This window comes from Martes martes (genome assembly GCF_963455335.1).
Source record: "Martes martes genome assembly, chromosome: 12".
Classification (NCBI taxonomy): Eukaryota; Metazoa; Chordata; class Mammalia; order Carnivora; family Mustelidae; genus Martes; species Martes martes.
In genome coordinates this window covers 44,124,400-44,147,190 of record NC_137900.1, presented here as the reverse complement: position 1 = coordinate 44,147,190, position 22,791 = coordinate 44,124,400, and the positions used below count along the sequence as shown (strand labels likewise).

The 22,791-nt window shown below is 38.5% G+C and overlaps 1 protein-coding gene across 1 annotated transcript in view; it reads right to left on the bottom strand.

The window, feature by feature from the left end:
• The window catches only part of CCDC171 (coiled-coil domain containing 171), a 295,661-nt gene that overhangs the window by 43,198 nt on the left and 229,672 nt on the right, over positions 1-22,791 (bottom strand). Inside the window, exon 25 of the mRNA XM_080819723.1 lies at positions 541-693. Coding sequence (XP_080675849.1) covers positions 541-693 — 153 coding nt within the window. The remainder of the gene's footprint in view (positions 1-540; positions 694-22,791) is intronic.

Here is a 22,791-nt window from a genome sequence, read left to right as displayed (position 1 = left end):
TGTTTACTCTTAAAATGAGCCCAAATTTCATCATGGGCTAAAATTTTAAGACATAAAATGACTGCTGAAACTGAATTTTAATCATATAGATGAATCACAACATGCATCTTTAGCTAGGCATGTATAATGGATAAGTCTAGTTTTCTACAGAGAATAATCACATGTTCTAATTACCATTTTGGTTATACGCATAATTAATAATATTCTGTCTTAATGGGACACACTGAATCTTCAGACAGTTGCAAGCTTTAACTATGCGTACTGCCAAATCCAACTGTCAGCTGGGCTGCCAAACACAAAGGAATCTTGATGTAGTGTTTTAGCATTGCTAACAGTGTGCATATCTTTATACATGATACAATGGAAAAATTAATTGCCTCTCTTTCTTCAAAATTTTCTCCACACTAACAATTTCACATTGCTTGATTGATCACTTACCCTAAATTATATATATTGGCAAGCAATCTCATGAACAAAAAAATATGAATGTAAACTTGTGACCCCAGACACAAAGAAGAAAAACAACGTTGTAGGACTTACTGATTGTAAACTTTCATTTTCTCGTAAACAAGCCGTGTGAAGTTCTGATTTCAACGTTGCAATGTGACTTCGATGAGATGTCATTTCCTTCTCTAATGTAGCAATTCTAGCACTTGCAAGCTGGTAGACATCCACGAAACTTTTAATCATAGCCTTAAGAAATAAATATAATGTCACATACAATTCAAATAAAGATGTCCCCAAAGAAGAATTTCCATAATTTGAAAGCAAAATCATTAAAATTTTAAAATAAACAACTTTTCATCTTTCTTTCAAATAATAAAGCTAACCCTCACATTTTATATTGAGAACAGGGACTATTTTAAGAAAGTTTGGGAGAAAATAATTGAGACTTCTTTTCCAGAGTATATATTTAAATGAGATGTACTTTGATCTATTGTGTTTAAAATTTAGAATGCAATTTTTAAAGACGGCACACTTATTTTCTTTGTGAAGTTAAATTCAAGTTGAAATTTGACCTAAATTTCAATCTTGAGACATACAACAGATGGATATATAAGCAAGATATTTCAAAATGAGCTGAGTTAGTAAAATTTTCAGTCCACCTAAAAAAACAAATGGTTTGAAAAAAAGGAGCTGAAAAAATCCTGTAATTTGTTTAAGAGTAAATAATGTGATTCTTATATTGTACAAAAAAGCATAATTGTGTTCATTCATATAACAGAGGATTGCTCATGTGTTATACTATGTATAATAAAATACAGGTGTGTGTTAAGTTTTTCTCCCCCCTAAATAAGTTATATTTGGGGGATCATTAGGCCCCTGTATAACATTTTAATCATATTTTACAGTCTTTTTCTTCTAAAGCAACCAGTAGTGAATTTTAAGTCCAAGAACACTATCACAACTTTTTAAAAAAGTCTTTCAAAATACATCAAATATAACAAAAACCAAATATTTCAAAGATATATTCAAAGATAATGTTGTATTATTTACGAGAAAAAAAATGTTCTAAGCACAGCAACAAACTAGTAAAATGGTAGACAGTCTGAGAATTTCTAAATTCTATTCAATCCAAAGGGTCTGATTTGGAAAAGCTTTGAGAAACCAGATATTTGAGCAATTCTGAATGTACATGAAATAATGTGGTGAACAAAGAATAAGAAACAATGTATACAATGTCTGAGAAACAGAAGTAGGTTAACTACTTGTAGGTAAAAGTAAGAAAATAAGCATCTTTTCTCCTAATAAATTCCTATTTGCCCTAAAATATTAAGCTCGGACACCATCTCTTTCAAGAAACCTCTTTTGAACCCAAAGGCACTGTTAACATTTACTCTAGCTTTCTGTGGGGGCTCCCTCATGCTTACTTTTATCATAATGCTTATTGCTTTAGCAGAAAAGTATTAGTTTACGTGTTTCTCTTTACTAAACTGAGGAGCTCCTTAGGCCAGATACTATGCCTAATCATCTCTGTATCATCAGGGATGTTAGTGGCCCACAGTGGCCCACTTGTCTGAATGAATGAATGAATGAATAAGAGTTTTAAAAACCTCAAGTTGAAGCCATATGTTGGCATAAAATACCTTACAGGAAAGAATGAAGATATTTGGGGAACTATAATCTTAACACTCTAATGTATAAATTATTAACTATACTTTGTTCAAGTTGAAAAAAGAAGTGAGAGTACAGCTGTAGGCACAAAAGGACAGAATACACAAAAGAGAATTCTATTACCCAACACTGAATGAACATGGTATAACTTCATGTTTGGGAACATCTCTACCTTACTTTGAGTCATTTCAAGATGAGCTTATAACTAATACTAACACAAAATATTTCTCTGGGCTTCAAAGGTATATAAAAATCAGAAACTATAAAATCCTATCTGCTTCTTCCTATGCCAAGTGTCTCTCTACCCATAATCCATTCATCTTCACCAGGTGGTAGACCAGGTATCACAAGTCCTATTTCGGTCCAGTCCCCACTCTGCCGCTTACTCAGCCTTGTTCTGTTGGGCAATGCCACGTCATCTCTCTGGGCTTCCATCTCTCCCACCACGAAATGGGAAGAAAGGTCATTTTCTTGCCTACTTCCAAAACTGTTGTAAGTCTCAGGTAATTAAAAATCTAAGGCAAAGCTATTCTCTTCATCCTTCAACTATGTTGCATCTGTGTAAGAAAGCCCTCCAAAAATCTCATTGATCCTCACTGAATCTCACTGTAGTATTAATTTAGTTCTATTTTTAAATTCTCCACTAAGATCTTAATGAGACAATATGTGATAGGTGGTTTGCATACATATGTTCTTGTTGGATAAGGACCTAAAATGTATAAAAGGTACAAAAACACGCATAAGCGCTTATTGAATAAAAGAAGGAAGTACTCTTCTGTCAGTATGGGCTCCTGAATTATGATTTCACTGTTAAGGCACAATAGAATTGGCTTCTAACAGTCAAAGATAAAAACCTCAACATTTCAAAAGTTATCCCACATCCTAAATTTAGAGAAACATATTTCATGAATTCTCATGTACATGATACTCTTCAAGGAAAAATGATATTCCTTCAAGCTTCTTTTAAAAAAAAATAAAATACTTTTTTGAGGAGTTACATCTAAATTTTTATATGGTGGATGGACCAAAAGTCATAATTATTTTGGCTCCTTCCTTGATCTACTTTTAATAACTAAATCCTAACATTCAGCGCATATTAAGAGATACCACATATTATTCTTTATAACACTAAAAAGAACATAATGATAATCGATTTTTTGCATAGGATTTAGAATCTTAGGCATTTAAAATCTTTTAAAGCAGTATTGCATTTGAGAGATGAAAGTGGTTTTTTACAACGCTTATATATCTTTTCAGAACAACAAGGAAGAATGGTAAATACAGCAAGCATGTTTCATGGCATAAACAGTATATTATAGCATGGTCGGGGGACGGGGATTGCCAATGAAATCACAGTTACTCCAAGAAGCACCAGACCTTTTGAGGAATAAAGAACATTAACTGCCAATATTAAGAAGTGATTCAAACTACGTAACAAAGGATTCCAGTGAAAAACCCAACTCTTTAATAGAAAAGAAAGGTGTCAGGTGGGTAGAAGTGGAAATGATCCTCTGAATCAACTGAGAGGGATCGGGGGAAGAAGGAATGAGCACCTAATGACTTCCGTATCAAGCTCCCAAGGTCTAATGCTTCACAGCACACCTCTGTCCCGTACTAAAACATCACGTCTTTTTACATCAGCAAACAACAACAGAACAGCATGATACTGTGATCAGCGCGCCCAGCACTGGAGAATTTATGCAGTGTCATCTTTGGCCGTAGGGATTTTGGCCACGCCGTGAGACATGTATCTCTGTGTGGCTTATCTAGTTTCGGGAGAAACAGAACAAAAGACGGTTTCTGGATGAGAACAGGCTTTTGTTACAGAGATAATCTGGAGTGCTTATAATCAACATAACAAGATGCCAGAATCCATACAAAATTCCACACCCTAGCCATTTTAAGGAAAAGTCTAAGTGTTTTCAGAATTCAAAAAAATTCTGACATACAAGTAGATGACTGTCACTTGTACACTACAATATTATTTATATAATTCATTATGTACATATTATTATGTAATTTAGGCTGACTTCAAAACTGGATTTCAGGAGAAACGGGATCCTTGGGAACCTGATGTCAGGAGAAGAGATAAATGGAAAATGTCGTGAGGCCTAGAAGCCAAAAGAGCAAACTTTTTATTTATATTTTTGAGTAATTAGTAAGCAAAAACCTCAAATATTTCCCTTTAAGTATAACTATAGTTATACTTCATTCCTATCTACCATATAAATATACTATGTAAAATGGATATACCAAGTATGTGGAATATAATAAATCCCAATCTTATAAAGATTTTGTGAGGATTAAAGGACTATTAAAACCGGGAAAGACCTTACCTGTCTGAAACATAGTAAACCGTCAGGTAAATGTTAGCTATAGTAATGATAATGGGATCAAATTAGGAAAATTATTACTTTAACTCATAAAGGAAAGATTCAATATTTCTTTTTTTAAGATTTATTTATTTATTTTAGAGGGGGAGGGGCAGAGGGAGAGAGGCAGAAGCAGACTCCCCACTGAGCACAGAGCCTGTGGGGCTCAATTCCACAACCCCAAGATCATGACCTGAGCCAAAACCAAGTGTTGGACACTTAACCTACTGCGCCACCCAGATACCCCAAAGATTTAATATTTCTGAGGGGTATTGTTAGACATAATGTAAACATTTTAAATATTAAATATTTTATACATATTGAAATATTAAAGCCCTTTCAAACTTAGAGAATTTTAGAGGCCAATGAATATTTACTTTCTAAAAACACAAGTGCCCAATGGTAAGACGTGAACAGACACTTCTCCAAAGAAGACATACAAATGGCTAACAGACATATGAAAAAATGTTCATCATCATTAGCCATCAGGGAAATTCAAATCAAAACCACATGGAGATACTACCTTATACCAGTGAGAACGGCAAAAAATGACAAGACAAGAAACAAGTGTTGGGGAAGTTGTGGAGAAAGGGAAAACCCCTTATACTGTTGGTAGGAATGCAAGCTGGTGCAGCCACTTTGGAGAACAGTATGGAGGTTCCTTAAAAAGTTAAAAAATAGGGGCGCCTGGGTGGCTCAGTGGGTTAAAGACTCTGCCTTCGGCTCAGGTCATGGTCCCAGGGTCCTGGGATCGAGCCCCCATCAGCTTCTCTGCTCTGCAGGGAGCCTGCTTCCTCCTCTCTCTCTGCCTGCCTCTCTGCCTACTTGTGATCTCTGTCTGTCAAATAAATAAATAAAATCTTGAAAAAAAAAAAGTTAAAAAATAGAGCTATCCTATGACCCAGCAATTGCACTACTGGGTATTTACCCCAAAGTTACAGATGTAGTGGAAAGAAGGGCCATCTGTACCCCAATGTTCATAACAGCAATGTCCACAATAGCCAAACTGTGGAAAGAGACAAGATGATCTTCAACAGACAAACGGATAAAGAAGATGTGGTCCATATACACAATGGGATATTACTCAGCCATCAGAAAGGATGATTACCCAACTTTTGCACCATTCCTGCTTTGCAGGAAGCCTGCTTCTCCCTCTCCCACTCCCCCTGCTTGTGTTTCCTCTCTCACTGTGTCTCTATCATAAATAAATAAAAATCTTTTAAAAAAAAACAAAAACTAATGATGTACTGTATGGTGACTAACATAATAAAAACAAAACAAAACAGAATTGGCCACTGATAATAAAACAGCTCCTATTTATGATGTCCCTTTTTAAATAGTTTTTACTTAAATTCCAGTTAGTTAACATAGTGTTATATTAGTTTCAGGTGTACAATATAGAGAGTCAACACTTCCATACATTACCAGCGTCCTCCTCAATCCCCACCACGGATTTCACCCATCCTCCCAATAAGCCTCCCTCTGGTCACCATCAGTTTGCTCTCTAGAGGTAAGAGTCTGTCTCTTGGTTTGCCTCTCCTCCTCTCTCTCTCTTTGCCTCTCCTCTCCTCTCTCTCCTTTTTGTTTCCTTGTTTCTGAAGTTCCACATCTGAGTAAATTATTATGTCATTCTCAAGGAAGAAAATCTTACAGTGATAACACACTCATAATTTTTAGTATCAAATTTTGTTGATGAACACCTGGAATTAAAGGTAAATTATTTTCTTCATTATCAAGAAGTGATTCTGGTAAGGTTGCTCATTTGCTCTCCTTTCAATATTTTAGTAATGTAGGGAAAGGCAGAAAATGAAAGCTGCAGGGCCTGTTGCCAGCAGTCTACAGATAGTTATGGTCTCCCAGGCAAGATCCAGTCTAAGATCTAGATTGGGCTCTGCAGTTTGGATGTTTGGTTTCTGGCCCCATCCACAGTTATTTGTTTCACCTTGACATTCCAGCAGGAAGCTGTGGAGGAAAGACTGTATCACCAGCCACCTCCTTGCTCTGCACACTGAATATGTGTGTGTGTGCGTGTGCATGCGTGTGCGTGCATGTGTGTGTATTTAAAAGCTGCTAAGAACGCCACCAGCCAACAAGAATTCTGAGGAATCAATAAGGAATAGAAAGTAGAGGGGACCATAAACAAAATTTTGCAGAAGCCCTGCACAAACTACAAGCAAAGGAAGGAACAGGCCACATGAGGACTTGAAGCTAAGCATAACCAGCCATAAGAAGTGGGCTTAACCTTGTGTTACAATATCCCTGAGACCTTCTAGTCTCAATAAGAAGTTATTATCAATGATTTTCAGTGAAAGAAATATGTTTTATAATTTTAAAAATCTTGTATAACTCTCTGTGATAACTGCTGTTCGGAAGTCTAATTCTGAGTCCCCACCAGCACCACTCCCACAAAACATTGCTAAAAGATGAGATGCATGGGGCACCTGGGTGGCTCAGTCAGTTAAGCACCTGCCTTGGCTCAAGTCATGATCCCGGGGTCCTGGGATCGAGCCCCGCATTGGGCCTTCTACTCAGCAGGGGTCTGCTTCTCCCTCTCCCTCCCCCATTCCTCCCACTTGGGCTCATTTTCTCTCTCTCTCTCATATAAATAAATAAAATAGTTAAAAAACAAGAAAAGATGAGGTGCAGGGGACAGAAGGGCGCTGCTGGCTGTGTTCTGAATCACCACACTCATGTTTCAATCCCATCAATTAAACAAAAGCTTTAACTGGAATTTGGGCTAGAAAATTTCCAATTTCCCTGAATTCATCAATTGCTCTTTAAATATGTCATGTTTTTTATTTTAACAAATACACTTTTTTTTTGTTTTTTGTTTTTTATTTTATTTTTTTCAGTGTTCCAAGATTCATTGTTTATGCACCACACCCAGTGCTCCATGCAGCACATGCCCTCCTTAATACCCACTACCAGGCTTACCCAATCCCCGCCGGCTCAAAATCCTCAGTTAGTTTCTCAGAGTCCACAGTCTCTCATGCTTTGTTTCCCCCTATGATTTCCCCCAATTCACTTTTCCTTTAACAAATACACTTTACATTAAATACATCATATTTCTAACAAACTTCCAAAACACACACTTTGGTTAGGAAATTATGCTTCACAACTTTTTACGTGTACCTAAATGAATTTTTATAAATTCAGATCATTTTTAGAAAAAAAGTTGAGAATTCTAGACATATTTTCAAACACTATTTTCATAATGCTTTCTTCCTAAAACTCCTTCAATAAAGAAGTTAGTTTGGCTGTTGTTATTGCTGTTTTTACATATGTCACTTTTGATGTAAAAGAAAGTGTTTTGTTTGGGAGGGTTTTTAAAATAATTTTCTAAATAAAATGCTCTTGACAGCCCCTTGCCATCAAAGAGAAGGTCCATCTACAGATTTGGAATCCTTCTCTTTTTGTTAAAGAAAATTGCATAATTCATACTAAGTTCAAGAGTACTTTGAAGCACTTTATCACGGGAAAAGAGCATCCTTATATAGAAGATTTTAAAGACTACCTTTTAACTCACTGTAAACCATTGTAAAGATTACACCATGTAAAGTATTTTAATCCATAAATTCACTTAACCAGACGGGCCACATTGAACAGTTCATGTTGAAACGCACAAGAAGTAAACAAACCAGCAACGATACCCCTCCCCGCCCCTCTGCACTGTGAAATCCTCCCTCCTTTCCTTCAACACACCTTATAGGAACATCTATGTCTAAAAAATGAACCAAGTGATATGCCAGTCCATACCAAAGAGATCTAGCATGGGTTAGCAGGGTGCTCCGCTCAGGGCCTCAGCACACTGAAACTAAGGGTCAAATGCAGCTACAGACTCATCTGAGATTCAAGGTCCTTTTCCAAGCTTATTCAAGTTGGTGGCAGAATTTCTTCCTTGAAGGCTGGAGAATGGAGGTCTCCATTTGCTTGCTGGCTGTCAGTCACGGTTACTCTCAGTTCCTAAAGACTGCCTCATGTTGTTCCTGGACGGACCCCTCCTTTCTCAACATTGCTGTTTGCTTTCTTCCAGGCCAGCAACAGAGCATCTCCCTCGCTTTACCCTCTTTTAAAAGCCTCATCTGATTAGGTCAGGCCCATCCAAAATGATCCTGTATTTACTGGTCTTGCCCACCCTCAAAATGAAGAGGTTAATTACATGGTAGAGGCACACCAGGGAGAAGTGTCTTGGGGGCCATCTTAGAATTCTGGTAATCACAGCCCAACCACACACCTTACACAAAAATTAACTCAAAATTGACCACAGACTTAAACGTAAAATATAAAACTGTAAAACTTCTAGGGAAAAAAAAAATAGGAGAAAATCTTTGGCATCTTAGGGCTTGAAGTGTTCTTAGACAGGATACTGAAAGCATAATCCATAAAAGAAAAAATCAATAAACAGAATTTCACCAGAATTAAAAACTTTTGCTCTCAAAAGATCCTGTTTCTAAGATTAAAAGAAAGCTACAATAGGGGAAAACATTTGAAAACCACATATCTGATAAAGAACTGGCTTCTAGAATATGTTTTTTTAAAAACTCTCAAAACTCAATAATAAAATGACAAACAATCCAATTAGAAAATGAGCAAGAAACACTAAGATACATTTTACCAAAGAGAACATACAAATCTCAAATAAGCACATTAAAAGATTTTCAAAATCACTAGCCATTAGGGAATGGAAGGAAAAAAAAACAAAAACACAGTGAGATAGTACTCCACACCTACCAGAATGGCTAAAAGAAGAAATTGTGACAACATCAAAAGCTGGTGAAAAAGCAGAGAAATGATTCTCATCATTCTGGTAAGAATGAAAAATGGTAGTACAGTCCCTCTAGAAAACAGTTTGACAATTTCTTTATTTTTTTAAAGATTTATTTATTTATTTATTTATTTGAGAGAGAGAGAGTGTGTGTGTGAGAGAGGGTTGAGGGACAGAGGAGAAACAGACTCCCCACTGAGCAGGGCTCTATTCCCGGGACTTTGGGATCATGACCCATGCCGAAGGGAGACGCTCAATCAACTGAGTCACCCAGGTGCTCCAAGGCAATTTCTTTTTTTTTTTTTTTCAAAGATTTTATTTATTCTCTTGACAGACAGAGATCACAAGTAGGCAGAGAGGCAGGCAGAGAGAGAGGAGGAAGCAGGCTCCCTGCTGAGCAGAGAGCCGGATGCAGGGCTTGATCCCAGGACCCTGGGATCATGACCCGAGTCGAAGGCAGAGGCTTTAACCCACTGAGCCACCCAGGCGCCCCCCAAGGCAATTTCTTTAAAAATTAAGCATACACTTACATTTGGCCCAGAAACCACAGTCCTAGGTCTTTTTTTCTAAAGAAAAAAATTTGTTCAGGGACACCTGGGTGGCTCAGTCAGTTAAGCATCTGCCTTCCACTCAGGTCACGGTCCGAGGGTCCTGGGATGGAGTCCCACATCGGGCTCCCCGCTCAGCAGAGAGCCTGCTTCTCCCTCTGCCTGCCACTCCCCCTGTTTGTGTGCTCTCTGTCTGTCTATGACAAATAAACAGATAAAATCTTTAAAAAAATTTTTTGTTCATTCAAAAATCTGTACATGAATGTTCATAACAGCTTTATAGGTAATAGACCAAAACTGGGGAAAAAATAGCCCAAAACTGGAAATAATCAAACTGTTCTTCACAAACTGTTCTAAACAAATTGTGAAACATCCATACCATGGTTCCTGGTGTAACAATATGAAGGAACAAACTACTGATAGACATGACGACAACAGCGATGTGGATGGATCTCAAGGGTATTATGCTGAGTGGGGAAAAAAGACAATCTCAAAAGATCACATCCTGTAGGATTTCATTTATTTATCATTGATAGAATTATAGAGACAGAAAGCATTTAATGGTTCCAAGGGGTTAGGGAATGATTCGGGGTGGGGTGGAGGGGTGTGCGAAATGTCTAGAAAAATGGTTAGCTGATGGAGATCTTTGTGGCGATGCCACAGTCGTGTATCTTGAGTGTGGTGGTGACTACACAAACACACATCTGCGATAAAATGTCATAGAACCCAGGGCGCCTGGGTGGCTCAGCCAGTTAAGCGTCTGCCTTCGGCTCAGGTCATGATACCAGTGTCCTGGGATAGAGCCCTGCAATGGGCAGCGGAGAGCCTGCTTCTCCCTCTCCCTCTGCCTGCCGCTTGGCCTCCTTGTGCTCTCTCTCTGTGTGTGTCAAATAAATAAATAAAATCTTAAAAAAAAAAAAAAAGTCAAAGAACTCTACACACACACACACACACACACACTGCACTGATGTCCATCTTCTAGCTTTGATAGTGTACTAAAGTTACGTAGGATGTAACATTAGAGGAAACTGGATGAAGGATACTATTTTTGCAACTTCTTGTGAATCTGTAATTATTTCGAAATAAAAAGGTAAAAAAAGCAAAGGGAAGCAAAGTCCCTATGCACATATATAGTCTGCTCCTGTTTAATTAAAAAGGGGGGAGATACATAAATTTAATTACATATCTACACATATTGTAGAAACACATGAAAGAAGAACAAAACTGCTTCCAAAACTTTTAAATGGTATCTGCTTATCTGCCAAAGTCTCAGACTAGATCTTTTTAGATCTTTACCAGTCTTTTGCCTATAACTCCCAAAGACTCCTTTATGGAGTCACATGAGCAAGACAACCTGAGAGGATGGCAGACACCTGTGTCCATTTGCTCCCTGACTGTCATAGCAACACCAGCTGTTCTGGGGCCGGAGTACAGCTGTGGCCCCAAAGGAGTCGAGGCAATCTGAGGGGCCTCTGTCCCCAGCTCTATTCTCCACTCAAAGTCAATCCCACATCTGCCCTAAAAGTTGGGCCAATAAAGGAGGTGGGCTCCCACCCTCTCTACCACCAGGAATCACCAAATGAGTTGGGATGGAGGACAGTCAATAAAGTCTAGGTTTGCTCCAATCTGGGCCCAAAGGTGTTCTTGCTTCCTTCATAGTTCCCACACTGCAAGGCTTGCCTGGCCCCTAGTGCTGGCAACCACAGTTACCATGTGCCAAACATCACAGCGTGAGCTTTGCATACTCTTCTAATTCTGGCCAGGACTCCGTGAGACACGTTATCTCTATGATTAGGAAACCAAAGTTCAGGGATGCTAAGTACCTTATCCAAGGTCCCCTCACTAATAAAGAATCGCACTGGGATTCAAATTCATGTCCCCTCAATTCCAAAGTCCATGCTCATTCCATGTGTTGCAAGTTTCCGAGGTTGCTTTAAATTTGGGGTTTAGTGTTTTATTTGGTTTGTTTGGGGCTGTCTATTATACCAAATTTCTCAGTAAGAGCAGCAGAATTAATCTAGGCTTTCCAAGTTTCAAAAAATGCACAGCTAGTCTATCACAACATTCATTTAACTGTCGATTCAACCCAGGCTCTCTCCTCTCCTGACGGAAAGGGTATAAAAGCTAAGCCCCTCTTGAATTTTGCTATGAAACCAGGATTCTTGAAGTTCCCAAATTTAATAATTATTATACCACACTGACTCAGAACAACCAATTTTTCCTTATGTGATGGAAATATTTATTTCAAGTAAAGGAACTTCAGATGACATTTTCTTGAGCCTTTAATTCCTTCTATAGAATATGGGTTCAATAAACACTTGCAACAAATTCATGAGTCTCTATTCTGTCCTAATATGTCACATAATTTCTACACTACCCCCCAAAACCTCTTTGGATTTTAGAAAAATGTAATTTGAAAAAAGGCCATGAGATTATTTTAATGAGAAAAAATTAAATTAAGCTTACAAATAAAGCAAATCTTCTATCATTCATACAATAGGTTATTTTGAAAATGACACAATTTGGAAAAACAACTTCTAGTGTGTTTCATGGACTCATATATGTAAAACGGCAGTGTGTTGCACAGCTCCCAGCTGCTTGACGTGGGGCTCTGATGTTACCAGTGACAGACATTAGAAGACTCCAACCACCAAAATACCCCAAATCCTACCCACAAAGAATGAGTTCTTCTGGCTCACACATCCTCATCCTGTATGAGATCCGTGCACAGTAAACATAGGCATGGAAGGAATATAAATATAACTAAGAAGTTATATTTAATTCCCATTTTACCGGCTACAACTAGGGAAGGCTTTTATCTTGTCATATCTGGGATGTTACCTGGCAGAAAAACGACTTTTTCTTTACATAGAAACTAGGATTTTGGCGAATCAAGCTTTTCCCCCTCTATGTCTCATACAAGATGTTTTCCCATCCCCGGACAGCCCACTTTTGACCCAAGATGTCGTAGGGGGTTTTGCATGTGTACTAGAATTACTATGTTTCCTTTAGAGACTGGTCTGGGTCCCTGCTACCACTTAAGATTAGGTGCTCTTATTTCTTTAGTACAGGGCACGGTTAAAAACACGTGTAACTAGATATTCACTGCAACACACCTGCAGACCCTGGAATGCTTTAGAGTAACGACAGTGACAATGATAAGGACTGTAAATTAGAAGAAAACATTTTGTTGCCAATATACAACCTTCTTAATCAAGTTCAACTGAAGACAAAATCGCATGAATTGACTTGATGCCGTAGTGTGTAGATGCAGGTATGTTTTTATTGGTGTTATTTTATAAAGGAAAAAGAGAATATCAGAGTTCATTTCCCCCTTTTTGCCATTTGAAATGGCCCTGGACCTGACTTATGCCATCACTCAAAATTTTTACTGGCACTACTTTGAAGGATGTAAATATAGTAGCTTTTCAGGTCTGAGGAGGAGCCTCATGGGAAACCACATTCAGCAGAGTTGCAGAACACTCCTGCAGCAGATTTTTTTTAAGTGATGTTTTCTTTATATCGTGTTTAGACTCTAAACTTTCTGCTGGCCTCCACTCAACCATGGCATATACAACTTCAATGTGCCAAGAACAAGAACAATTCTCTTTCAAATATGTTATTTCCAACCAGAACAGAATCAAAGCCAATCGTGAAGCTAAATGCAGCTTCTAGACTGATGGTGATTACTGCTTTTATTATGCTAAAGTTTATCGTAAAGAAAGACCAGAGGGATAAGCAGGAACATTGGTTTCCTACACAAAGAGAAAGAGATCACCAAAATAATCAGGGACTGAGAAAAAAAAAGTTTCTCCTGGAAACTCCTGCATATGGACATGAAGTCATAAAAAAGAACAGTAATCTTAAAAAAAATTCTAAAATAAATGAGTTTCTCAGAAGATACTGCTAGATTAATAATAATAATAATAATAATAATAATAATAGGGGCATCTGGGTGGCTCAGTGGGTTAAAGCCTTTGCCTTCGGCTCAGGTCATGATCCCAGGGTCCTGGGATCAAGCCCTGCATCCGGCTCTCTGCTCAGCAGGGAGCCTGCTTCCTCCTCTCTGTCTGCCTGCCTCTCTGCCTACATGTGATCTCTGTCTGTCAAATAAATATATAAAATCTTAAATAATAATAATAATAGTAATAATAATTAATAATAATAAATTAGCTTTAGGACTTAAAAATTTAAGCAACATACCCAATGTCCAACATATGCTAAATTATACAACTTTCACTGGGTTTATTAACAAAGATTGATAAATTGAGAGTAGTTTAGTTATTGGATAACACAGAATGAATTGTGAGTCATAGGAAACTGTGAAGAAGCTTAACCTCATTACTTTAGCTCTCCTTCAGGAAAAAAATAACTTATTACAGTTACCATTCTTGAGCACCTACTACGTGTTGACATCACTGGTAGTTTTATAATGGGGATTATTGGGCTGCTTGGATGTTATTGACATAGAGGTAAGACAGTATAGATTTTTGGATTCAATTGTGATGGTGTGAGCTGTGATGCAGGCAGCCTAGCTTTGTCCAAATGTCAAAACCACAACATCTGGCACTGACGCGCAGAAATGTTTATATGCACTTACAGCCCTCGGAGACCAGAGTTACTTGGACTACTATTCTCTCCTTATTTTAAGTAATAGATACACGTGTGAGGGTGATATAGATTCCTCAACCAAAAGAAGGGCATTTTCTAGCTATCCTAAATAATATATATACAAATCTGAACACAGTCTTGCTTTCTGTGGCAAAATGTATAATCTCTAAGCTTTACCCTGAACTTGCAATTTAGGACTTATTTAGCACAATTTACCCATAAAGCTACTGAGGCTCAGAGTCCATAACTAACTTTCTTAAGAGCACATTGCTAATAAGTGGCACAACTGGGAATCAGAGGTCCATCTAACTCCAAACTCCTTGCTGTTTTCCTTAATACGCACATAGTTCTACCTCTTACAAAGGCCACGATAGAGAAAATCTCGGTTCATTCATTAATGTATTCACCAAATACTTCTAAGCACTTAACTCTGTTCTAGGTGCTGAGGATGCAGCAGTTAAAGACCCTCCCCTGCACTCATGGGTCTTACATTCTGGTGAAAGACAGGTAATAGACAAATATATTCAGTCACGTGCTATGAAGGAAAATTAAACAGGGTCAAGGCTGTGAAGTATGAAGGGAGAAGGGTGGCTACTTTAGTTAGTGACAAGAGAAGGGTTCCATCATTTGACACAAAGCCAAGAATGAATGAAGGAGCAAGCCTCATGAAGACTTGGCATAAGACATGCCAATTAAAGGGACCAATAATGCTCCAAGCCTCAGAAATGGGACTATGCTCGGTGTGCTCAAGCTACAGCAAAAAGGTCAGTACTGCTCTACACTCAGGGACTGAAAGACAGAGTGTTAGAACATATAGTTGGAAAGAGGCAAGGTCCAGATCATGAACAGCCCAAGGGCAAGACGAGAAGTTTGAATTTTATTTTAAGGGTGATGTACAGCCATTCAGCTGTGTATTAAGAGAGGAATGGTACATCCTGATGCACATTTAAGTTGGGGAAATAATACATGTTTAAATTTCATATTGAAACTGAGTAGATAAATCATTAATTGAGTAGATTATCTCCCCCCAAAAGCCAAATGGCTCTTCTTATTAAAAAAAAAAAAATTTGGAGGAGAAGAATATAAAACAAGACTAGTGATACACTGAGACTCTTTCCCAACTTTTACACTTTCTGAAGGCTGCCAGCAAATGGGTTCCCATGTAAGTGCTTGTTTTATTCTTCTTGTGTTCTGAGGTTCTGTTTTGTAACTCCTCTCTGACTGCACAACCCTCCTCGGTCACCCAACCTTCTGTCAAGCACAGGGCTGGATACAGAGCAGGAGTCCCCTACATACTTGTCCAGCTTGATTCAATTAACAACATGTAATATTGGCATGGTTCTTCGTTGTAGAGTATGTGAGACTCTCAATTTCAGTAATCATGGGGACCGTACTGAGAGTGCCTACTTACCTTCTTCAAAAGATATTTGGGGCTTAACAAAGGGCACTTTATATTTCAATAATCTCTTTCTGATTTACACTTTTGGGAGACAGAGCAAAGTGATAACCAGCACTTCCCATTTGTCTGTTTCACAAGCAACCTACAAAGATCCAGCTGCTTTCATCAAATACGGTAGTGTAGCGAAGACGCGCCTTGTTGTACTCTTTTGGGGATTCAGTACGTCAATTTCCTTAAAGGAGTGGTGTTAATACAAGGAGAAAAGTTACAGAAATAAGTGGCTCACAGGGCTGAGAGCTAGTTGATCACACCAAAGAAAACTGCTCAGTCCATTATCTCAAAACAAACAACTTTCAGAGAGTGCAATTGATCTAAGCTACCCTTCCACATACAGAGAAAATGCATACACATAGGCACACAACAGTGAATACCTCATCTTTCCTCTTCTCACATAACACTGTCAGCCTTATTTATGAATCTCAGCAAAGGACACCAGGACACCTATAGTTGGTATCTTTACGTTAATTTGGACAGAAGTGCTAAAAAGCCATTTCACAGGAATTATAAGAATTTGATGCACTTGTTTGTGGTTTAATTAAATTCAATACGGAAAAAATTCAATATACCTAAAGAAAGGCAAATTAGTCAAGAGAAAAAGAGAGAAAATACCTTAGACCTTTATTTAGAGCTAATTCTTTTATTACCACGATTCCATTCTGATTCTGATATATCAGATATGGTTTGGAAATCTACATGCTTCCGTCAGGGTTATCAGCTACTTCAATAATCCCTATAATCTCGACTCGATACCAAAATTCAGTGAAGTATGTTAAACTCTATCTCCAGAAAGAAAGTATCACTACATTGTTTTAAGGACAAATTGGTTCTAAGGCGCTTTCTGGTATTCAACTAAAGACATTAATTCACTTTCTGTACAATACACACAAATAAATAATAAGATTTCCATGAAATCCTGCAGAAACCATAACTTATTCACAGTATTGCAGAACTTCAGTAGCTGAAAAGAACATTACTGATCATGAGGGGCACCTGCGTGGCTCAGATGGTTAAGCATCCCACTCCTGATTTTGGCTCAGGTCATGATCCCGGGGCCCTATGATGGAGCCCTGAGTTGGGCTTCATGCTCAGTGGGGAGTCTGGTTGGGGATTCTCTCCCTCTCTCTGTCTCTCTTTCACAGCCCACACCCCACTTGCTTTTCTCTCTCTCTCTCTCTCTCTCTCTCTCTAATGCAAATAAATAAATCTTTCAAAAATATAACTACCAGTCATGAGATCAAGATGAGGCCGTCCCACAGATTTCACTCCTGCCAAGCTATCTAGTGGCTGGGATTCACACTTCAGGTTTTCCCAACTGTATTTCCCAACAAAAGCATTTAAAAAAAATATATATATATATATATATTGTTTATTCATTTGAGAGACAGAGACAGAGAGAACACAAGCAGGGGAAGAGGCAGAGGGAAAGGGAAAGGAAGAAGCAGACTCCCCACTGAGCAGGGAGCCCGACATAGGACTCGATCCCAGGACCTGGAGATCATGACCTGAGCCGAAAGCAGATGCTTAACCATCTGAGCCACCCAGGTGCCCCCTAACAAAAGCATTTTATAGGAAAGGATATTTTTAGCTACATAACCTTCAAGGACCACCGCCCCCCCCCAAATGCCATCTTCTCTATGAAACCTCCCTTAATCCTCTCCTAATTTGGAAGAATAAATTTCACGCATCTCTGAAGGCCAGGTTATGGTACTTTATCTATGCCTCTCCTACAGCAATCATGTTTCCATCTCATGTCACTCTTAAATTCTATATTCTCCCCCAAAGATTTTTAAGTCCCCTTGGCATCCCAGAACACAGCACAATGCCTTGAACGTGACAGGTGCTCAGTACATGATCAAATGGTATTAGCCACATCCAATGTATATGATCAAGAAGCTGGCCATTTTATTTTTCTCAAACAAATTTCTTGGTGTACATTGATCTCTAAATACGCTCAAACGACATTTCTATTTCTCCTCTAGTGTGTGGAAAACTGTGAAGCAAAAGGCATTCTGGTTCCTAAGCCTCCTGTAGATTACCAGAAACTGGAGCTATAAACAACCAGGTCCTCGGACTCCCAGACATTGCCCTCTTTACCTAGAGCAACTGCCTGGATACCAGGACAGCCGACCCCTCCAGGCCCTTGAAGATTCTACATTACCTTATCCAGTAGGTGACAGATGGTCAGAGGTGAAAGGAATAAGCAGGTTCCATGACGAGGAATTTCATCCCTTATGCTTTCAGGAATAAAGTGGGAGGGGTCCGAAGAGAAGGTCCCAGGGGATTCCTAATCCCATGGAACAGAGATGCATGTATAGTTTGCAAACAGGTATTAGACATGAGCAAGATACAGCCTATTAGAGTCATATCTGATTTGCATACAACACAAGAACTGAAGTCCCTTGAGTTTTCCAGGTGGCGCAAACTACTCTGCCATTCCTGTATGACCTCAAGTAAAGAACAAGAGAGAATAGTTAAATTAAACTTAAATTTCACTCAAGAATACCACGCCAGATTGGGGATGGTAGCTACGCTGTGGTGAGCATAGTTTAATGCGTAAACTTGTCAAAACACTAAATCCTGCACCTGAAACTAATGTAACATTGTGTGTCAACTATCCTCAAAGAACAAAACAAAAATCCCAAAACCATTCCATAGGCTGAATGTGCTTCATTATAAGAAAAACAAAGAGCTTACATTGTAGCGATAATACACATTATTTGTGTGGAATCTGTTTCACAATGTTGGTATGGTTCCCATAATTCCTTATTTGAAAACTTGGAACCAGATGTATTTTGGAGCTCGGGAGTTTTGGGATTTGGGAAATATGGGGCATAGACCGCATGTGAAGGAGCCCTAAACTCAGGATCTAGGCCAGCGCCCACTAATCAACTCCATTCTACAGCAAAACACTGGAGTAATCCCACCAAGGGGGAGAAACAGAGACTGTCCAGGGCCTCGTGTCAGTTCTTCTCACGGGTCCCCACAAGACTAGGTCAGGTCAGGGCTTTTGCCTCCCAGTCTCCAGGCTTTAGTGGTGGAACTCAGAGTTTCAGACTGGAGTTGTGGGCCTGAAGGATGACAAACTACTTGCATGTTATTAAAAAAAAACAACAAATGTATCATCTGGGATTGTTGCTATCTATACTTACTTTCATAGAGTCATGATTTCACTGGAGTACATAGATATGACAAGCAAAATGATTCTAATAAATTATTTAACAATTTATTGTTAAATTTATTGTAAAATTCGGACACAATATTCTGCTAGTTACAATGGAGCCAGAAATCAACACAGGCACACACACACACGTATGGTTTCTAGCTCACCTGCCAATTATTACAACCATGCAAAAATTAAGGCAGGATGTCAAGATCAAATCAAAAATTTTTTTGAGAGCGAGAGCAGGGGAAGGGGGCATGCTCCCTCTCTCTCTAAAATAAATAAGTACATCTTTTTTAAAAAGTATAATACACTGTATGTTGATTAACTTAATTTAAATAAATAAAAAAAATTTTAAGACACTTGGGCATGTTCAGTATAATGAAATACTTATAATGAATATTATTGCATCTGCCATGTTTTTGATAACAAAAGTGATCTATATATACACATATGTATAAAATTTGATGTGCCAATGTTTATTAAAATAAATTAATTAATTAATTTTAAAAAATTTGATGTTCCAGAGAGCGATTTTTCAAAAGATTTCTAGCTCGTATTGTTAGTTTATATATAAATTTCTTTTTTAAACTGTCATTTAGCAAATCTAAAGATTTAAGATTTATGTTTAAGTAATTATTCAGATTGTTATGAATCTATAATCAGAGAAATGTGATGGACATGACCATCTTGTACAGTAAGTGTTTTAAGTGCAATCTAAGTGGACATTCGTGTTCATATTAATAAACTGGTAACTTCTGTATTAACAAATTCTTTCACTAAGGTTTTGCCTGTGATCATTTGTCTCTTAGTCATGGATGTTAACATCCAAGATCTGTTGACCACGAAGACATAATAAGAAAAATATCTGTAATAGACCCTGAATTTACCTTTTATCAGTCATTGTATTATCTGCGGCTTAACGCTAACAAGAAATCACCTAACCTCTTAATTTGCAGTAATCATAAACTTGGTAATAACATGAGAAACGCAAAAGTTTCAAAGAATTCCTTTTCACTTGATGAAGAATTATAACATCTCTCTACTCACACATAGTGTCTCGATAATAATAATCATGACTGGGGTGCCTGGGTGGCTCAGTCGGTTAAGCGTCTGACTCTTGATTGCAGCTCAGAGTAGTGAGATAGAGACTCATGTTGGGCTCCGTGCTGGGAATGGAGACTGCTTCAGATTCTCTCTCTCCCTCTTCCTCTGCCCCTCTCCACTGGGCCCCCCACCACTCCCTACTCATGAGCATACATGTTTTTTCTCTCTAAAAAAACTAATAGTAATAATAATAGCAACATTAATGCCTGCTATCTTTTGGCAGCTTTGCATAAGACACTGTGCTAAATATCTCATAAAGATTTTTTTTCCTATTTTGTCCTATGACATAACTTAATACATGTACAAAGTTACACATATACATGTTTTCATTTCATCATAATTTCCTTCTCAATTTTAGAAAGATTGAAAACACGGAGTTTCTTCTTTTAGACTTTAAATTTTGTGGGCAAATCATTCCATCAGATAACAGTCAACCAAAGATTGAAGGCCTGAGGGCCATCTTAAGCTTCACTCACAAATATAGAACATGTGCCTCTTTTAAATATGTCACAGATTCCATTTAGACCTCAGTGTCGGTTTGTGAAGCCCCCACCCCACAAGCAGAACCCCCTTCATAGACTTCTTTTCTAGGTCTTCCTTTTCTTTTTTTTCAAAAGTAGTCTCCACGCCCAGCATGGAGCCCAATGTGGGACTTGAACTCACAACCCTGAGATTAAGACCTGAGCTGAGATCAAGAGTCAGATGCTCACCCGACGCGGCTACTCAGGCGCCAATGTGTCCTCCTTTCGATCGTCATGAAGTTACACCAAGTCAGGTTCACATTAGCTAATATGCACCATAAAACATACTCTAAACAAAACAGTGCCCTGTAACAGTGAAGTGGTATCATCTACTCCCCAGAGAAAAGGGGAAAGTGTGAGTTAAAGAGCCCTCACTCAGAAAAGGAGTGAAAATGTCAGCATTTCATGTTTTCCTCATTGGGTTACTTCTTAAGCTAGTCTGCCTCCTGAAAGTTAGGCCTCTTTTTAGCCTGTATGTTGAGACTTGTGGCCATTTGGGGGGATGGGGGGGGGAGGATGGAAGCTACATCTGCTATTACTAGAAGGTTCCGAAACTGACAAAAAGCATTTAAAGCTTCAAAATTACTCACCCTACATTTCATTGGTTACTTAAATTACAGCATTTATGCAACCTCAAATAAAACATTTTTTACACTGTGATTCTGATTAATTCCAAGTTTAAATAAGTGGGGAGAGGAAGATTTACCGTAATTTGAAAAGATTTAGGATCACTTTCAGTTCTTTTTCAATTCAACACCCTCCCCCATTTCTTTTCTCTCTCTCTCACACACACATACACACGCTTCAAAGTAATAACAGTCTGTTTAATAAAACTTAAGGCATCTGTGGAATTATTACCAGAAATTACTTTTGTACCTAGTTTTAGACTGAATGATTCACTGCATTTCCCTTAATCCTTAAGTTGCATATTCATTGCTGTATTTTCCTCTAAGTGCCGTCACTTAAATTGTCATGTAAAATAGGGCAAATCAGGGTCAGTTTATATAAGCGGCATCAATCTGAAGAACTTCATCAGTCTTTATTTCGAGGCATTATGCAAAGAAAACTGACATTAAGAGAGCCTCGACTGACAGCAAATGAAATCAATCAGCAAATCACTAAGCCATAATAAACTCACTCAATTTGTAGATAACCCTTCCTTTTCCAGGTCTTCACCTAGTCAGTCCATCAAACACTGTTTTTTGTCCAAGTAGCTAAAACGAAGAGCAGTTCTGTGGCAGTACTTGAAAGTTCAAGTGCGCACAGGCTTCGGTCTCTCAATAATAAGTAGTAAGAGGCATTATCTAGTGAGGTTATACTTAAATAGGCTGCAAAAATGAGAAAAGAAAGATAGAGGAAGGGTCAGGTTTGGGATTCAGTCTTTGCCTCTTAACATTAATGACAAAGAAATTACGTTCATATCACTTTGCAGCTTTTCTGCCTTGAGCTAACATTGTAGCTCAACGTTGTAGACACACACACACACACACACACACACACACAAAAAGCTCTGTACTTTTCATGTTTGGTGGTTCTGTTTGTTTTTGACTAAATGTGTCTGAAACATTTCACACACAGGAAAATACTGTCACTATTTCAGAGATGGGATTCGAAGCCCCTCTTAAAAAAATAAATGGTGTTAATAAACGCCACAGAGTTCAAAAAAATATGAAAACACTAGTAATTCCTTAATTACTTTGTATAATAATTATTCAAATAGGAGTATATTCAAAGTGTTCACCATGGCTTTCTACTGAAATGCGAGGGAACCCTAAAATTGTGAACATTTTGCGCGGCTACTAAAGTGAACGTTGCATTGAACAAATCATCAGTCAAAAACCTCCAAGAGCTGAAACCCTAAAACTTTCCTTGATGTACTTAAGTCCCTTGTCCTGCCCCCAGGCCCGTTTGCACTTCAGTCGGACGCGCGTGATACTGACAGAATTTTACGACATAAAAAGCCCCGCGCATGCGCGTCGTGCCATCTGCGCTCCCCACCACCCTACGAGCGGAGAGCGTCTGTGCAGGAAGTGGGGGCTCCACGCGGAACCTACAGTCGGGACTTGAATCCCGGCGTTCTGACTCTCCGCGTAGGCTTTCTCCAGCAGGACGCTGCTCGCCTCTTTCCCACGC